This window comes from Melampsora larici-populina (genome assembly GCF_000204055.1).
Source record: "Melampsora larici-populina 98AG31 unplaced genomic scaffold MELLAscaffold_506, whole genome shotgun sequence".
In the NCBI taxonomy this organism is placed as follows: Eukaryota; Fungi; Basidiomycota; class Pucciniomycetes; order Pucciniales; family Melampsoraceae; genus Melampsora; species Melampsora laricis-populina.
In genome coordinates this window covers 1-4,727 of record NW_006769192.1, presented here as the reverse complement: position 1 = coordinate 4,727, position 4,727 = coordinate 1, and the positions used below count along the sequence as shown (strand labels likewise).

At 43.4% G+C, this 4,727-nt stretch overlaps 1 protein-coding gene across 1 annotated transcript; it reads right to left on the bottom strand.

Annotated features, from left to right (window-relative positions):
• Positions 1–39: 39 nt before the first annotated feature.
• Positions 40–586, bottom strand: MELLADRAFT_70353 (uncharacterized protein; the record flags this gene model as incomplete). Its single annotated transcript, XM_007419772.1, has 1 exon — positions 40–586. A coding segment is annotated over one exon (547 nt), but the record flags the coding sequence as incomplete, so codon positions are not given.
• Between the last annotated feature and the right edge of the window lie 4,141 nt (positions 587–4,727).

Below are 4,727 nucleotides of genomic sequence, written 5' to 3'. Positions count from 1 at the left end.
CATAGGAAAAAGAATCAGATTCCGCGATAGAAAAAATACTAGTCAGATCAATCACATCGACCTCGACTACACTCTTCTTCCAACTCGGGCATGCACATGCTATATTGAAGTCGTTGTTCCATGTTGCTTCATCCCCCCATTGACGAGTCTTGAGGGAACACCTCATGAAAGAAACAAATAGATCTGGAACTATCTTCTTCCAGTTCGCTTCCTTGATAAGAGTACGTTCTTGATAAGTTACGCTCTTGAAGTATGCAGATCGCAGACCGGGTGGGTGAATTTCAGTTGCATCGTTCACCGGAGTAATGTTATTAACTTCATCTGTCAGTTGTAAGTGGTTGTAAATATCTTGTTGCTGCTCATGCTCATCAGGACTATCCCTGTCATTGCGGGTTGGGGCATTCGCAGGGTTGTCTCGATTCGGCCTTTCTTCTAAGCCTGCAATTCTACGATGCGAGGCTTCCGCTTCGCGTTGTAGAAGCCGAGCTAGTCTTTCGCTGGCACTTCCAGGGGGTGGCCTGGCCGGGGCTGACTGCTCTCTCTGACGTTTGTTAGAATCTGGAATGAGGGATCCGGGTAGTACCATGATTTAGTTCAAAATGAAAATGATACATGAGGATGAGGTGCTTCAGAAATCGAGGATGAATGGTACTCGATTCAGATGTATCATTAATCAGTGTATAGTGGGCAAACCCAAGACCGTGTAACAAGTCGCCCCGCAAAGGTCTGGTGGTCCGAAATTTTTGAGATTTTTGGGTTTTTTTAGCCTGATTTTTTTATTGATTTCACTCCACGTGGCACCACTCTGCAAACATCCACCCCGGTTATATATATACAACAATTCATCTTAATATCAAAATGGTTGTCTCAGCTGTAAAGAGGGCTCAAAGAGAACGTCGCCAACGTGAGGCAAATCAACGTAATCTGGAAACTTTGGCCGTCAAGAACACCCAGCAAGAGCAACAAGCCCAAAAGACGAATGAAATTCATCAGAAGACTCAGCTTTCCAGCTCTGAACCAATTGAAATCAGTGACTCTGACTCACACGAAGGTCCTTTCGATAATGCTAATGAAGCTGGAGCTTTTGTTGATCCCAACAAATCCACAAGATCACATGATCCTGTAGAAGTGGAAGCCACCGACTTACTTGATTTAGTTGAAGAGGATACCACTAATATACTTAATCAAGGTGAAGAGAATGAACTCAGAGTGCTTTGGTTAATCGAGAACAATATAGTTGATGATGACGATGAAGCTGAATATGAAGAAGAAATCCTGAAAGGTTCCCTCTGGCCAGTCTTTAATAAGAATGCGCAAAGTGAAGCTCCAAAAGTCCAGAACTTGAAACGAAAGAACTTAAATGGCGACATCGTTGGCTATCAAAAACCACAGACTGATCAAAACAGCAAAAAACTCAAACCTGCACGAATCCCCAAGCAAACTGCTCACTCACAACGTGTCAAACAAAAGAAAGAAGCTGGAGCTAATGATATACAATTGTATTTATCTAAACCCGCCCCAAAAGATTCATCACCTCAATCTGACATCATAGCTCAACCCGATATCACCACAGAACAGCCACCTCAAATATCTGATGAAGAAGAGCATACCGTGCTCAATAGCCAATTGGATACCGAAGCTGACAGGGAACGTGAATTGTGGATTCAGAAGATGGTTGAAGATTATCGCACAGCCGCATCAAAAAATGATAGGGTATTACATTCAAAACAACAGTCCAAGATGGCTTCTATTGAGCAACGATGGAAAGAACTTGATGAAGCCGTCAATCAGGCAGCTATTTATTATAAAGAGAAGCAAAGGAAAGACCCCACCTTTCAATTCCCGACAGCTGAACTAGGCGAGATCCGTGAATTCAACACACGTCGCAGAGAGCTGGATATTTTGGGCTCAAAGTCCCCTGCAGTAGCAGCTTCACTAATGACTGCCGAGTCATCAATCAGACGAGGAGTCAAATACACTCATCTCTCATCAAAGTCCACACTCACAGGATTAGGTCGATCTCGGTACATTCGATCTCAAGCAAATCATATCCTCACATTCAGAAAACTTTTAGAATCAGCCCGAGGTAAAAACTCACCTCATCCCTCAATGATCGATGATGAACGGGTTTCACGAGCCCTAATGTCTTGGGCAGCTTCAAAGAAGCCAGGCGAGGTAAATCATTTCTGATAGTTTGTCTTATCAATCACAGCTAATCATTGTCTGCTATGTACAGGTAACACCTCAATCATTCCTTCACCACACCAATACCACGATCCTTCCTCAGTTTGGTTACAAGGACACAATATCACAGATTACAGCTTATAAGTGGATGCGGAAACTAGGTTTCCAATTGCAAGTCTATCGCAAGTCTCCTTACTTCGATGGCCATGAACGGCCCGATGTTGTCGCCTATCGAGAAGAGTTCTTAAAAACAGTTTCCAGGCTTCGAAAGCAATCGGTCATGTTTGAAGGCGAAAATCTTGAGACAGCAGTTCAACCAGATCCTGCAAATTTTGAAGATGGTGACGATGATCGGGTAAAAGTATTTGTTTATCATGACGAGTCAACCGTTCACGCAAACGAACGACCATGATTGTCATGGCTCCTACCAATGACAAACGAATTCCAACTCAAAAGTGATGGCCGATTAATCCACATATCCGACTTCATCCTTGAGACAACTGGTCGCCTTACTCTCACTCCCGAACAACAACTTCAACATCAGTTATCTGCTCATGATGCTGCCACGGTAATATACCCAAGTGGCCGAGTTGGTGGTGATCGATGGTGGGACATGGAACAAGTCATAAATCAGGTTCAAACACGAGCGATCCCGATTTTCAACGCGTTGCACCCCAATTCACAAGCAATTTTTGTTTTTGACTGCTCCTCAGCACATGAGGCCTTTGGTCCAAATGCTCTTTGTGTGAGCAACATGAGTCTCGGGTCTGGTGGCAAACAGAAGCATTTAAGAGACACCTACATACCAACTGATGATGAAAATATACCTCAAGGGCTTCGAGGCCTCCCCCAAAGTATGGTATTCCCTGCCGATCATCCAAATCCGTGTCTCGCTGGCGAACCAAAAGGTATCCAAGTCGTTCTCGACGAACAAGGTTTATGGGATATCTACAAAAAGAAGGTCAACGGTAAGACTGTTTTAAAGTGTCCAAAATGCAAGCAATCCGGTGTGGCTCAAGATGCAAAGATCCGAGCGGAACGATTAATGAAGGAAGCCGAAGAAGCTGGCTTCTTTTTCAATGAGAAAGAGAGTGCGCCTGCCCCGATCGATCCGCCTGAAACGTGGTGTTGTGCCTCAAGACTCCTCAGCCAGCAGTCAGATTTTAAAAATGAACGCCCCCTTTTACAAACCGTTATCGAAGACGCTGGTCACGTCTGCTTGTTTCTTCCCAAGTTCCATTGTGAACTTAACCCGATCGAGATATTTTGGGCTTACATCAAGCGTGGTAGGTTTTCTCTGATCTCGTCTTTATCTCTTGATAGGCTAGCCTTTCATCTGCTTAGAATTCCGAAAAGACAGTCGCAATGCAAAGCGATTCGAAGACTCTAAAAACTTGTTTGAGCGAGTTCAAAAAAGCTGCCCCTTATCAACAATCCGAAGATATTTCCGTAAGATCGATAGACAACACTCGGCATACCTGTGAGCATCTTCCCTCTATTCATTTTCTCATCTCCTTTTACTGACTTCAAGATGACTTCAAGACAAGGTTACTCTACTGTTGAGGCAGCAAAACTCGTGAAGAAGTATTCATCCCATCGCTGCATTCCTAGGAATGCAGCGATGAGAATCGATGTTATAGGATCCTAAGAGTCCTCTCAAACTATAGTGTGATTTCACTCTTGTTCTTTTCTTTTCTTTTTTGTTCACTCGCTCCATTTGCAATCGATTGCCTCCTCTCGCTTTGAGAGCTGAGCAGACATCACTTATCCTCAGGCTGCATAGTTCGGGCACCTAGTAAGTACCCTAAGTACTTAGTATTGGCCTTATATACATAGCACCTTAGCTTTAACACCCTAAGGGCTTAACCTTAAGTACCTAGTTAGGTACCTAAGGCCCGGGTCCGAAAATCTGAGGTTTGAAAAAAGAAAAAAGATATGTTACAACATGGCTTGCATATGTTCAGACCAAGCCAAATCCGCTGATTCTACCTGTACATGAGTCAAGCTTGAACATTCACGTCAAGTCACTCATCATTCACTTGCGAGGTCAAATTTGGGTTTTGCGGGGCGACATGTTACACGGTCTCGGGTTTGCCCACTATATACAAAATGACCTTGCCCAAAGCAGCCGGAAGATCACTATGAGCCAATGACGTTAAATTAGGTTATTTCATGTGACAACACCTGCCAACTAAGGAAAGTCTTGGTTGATTGAAAATGATAATCAAAGAAGAACCGCTGCCAACCATAAAACGGCTTGTGTTGAGAGTGTTAAAGAACACTCTTGTGAAGAGATAGACAGATAGGTTCTGTCTTAGCATCTCTCAAGTTGATGTGCGTCAAGCTCTACTATCAGATCTACTATCAGCGTTGCTAGTGATTTTAATCTAAGAAACAGGGCACTGTCCTTAACAGCAATCAGTTGTGTAGTTGTGTAGCAGAAAGGTCAAGGCATGATAAAAGATATCATAAACCTTCAAACAACTGTGCTGTTCTTATTTAATTTGCTCATGACTAAGACCATTGTTACTACAGTGACAATA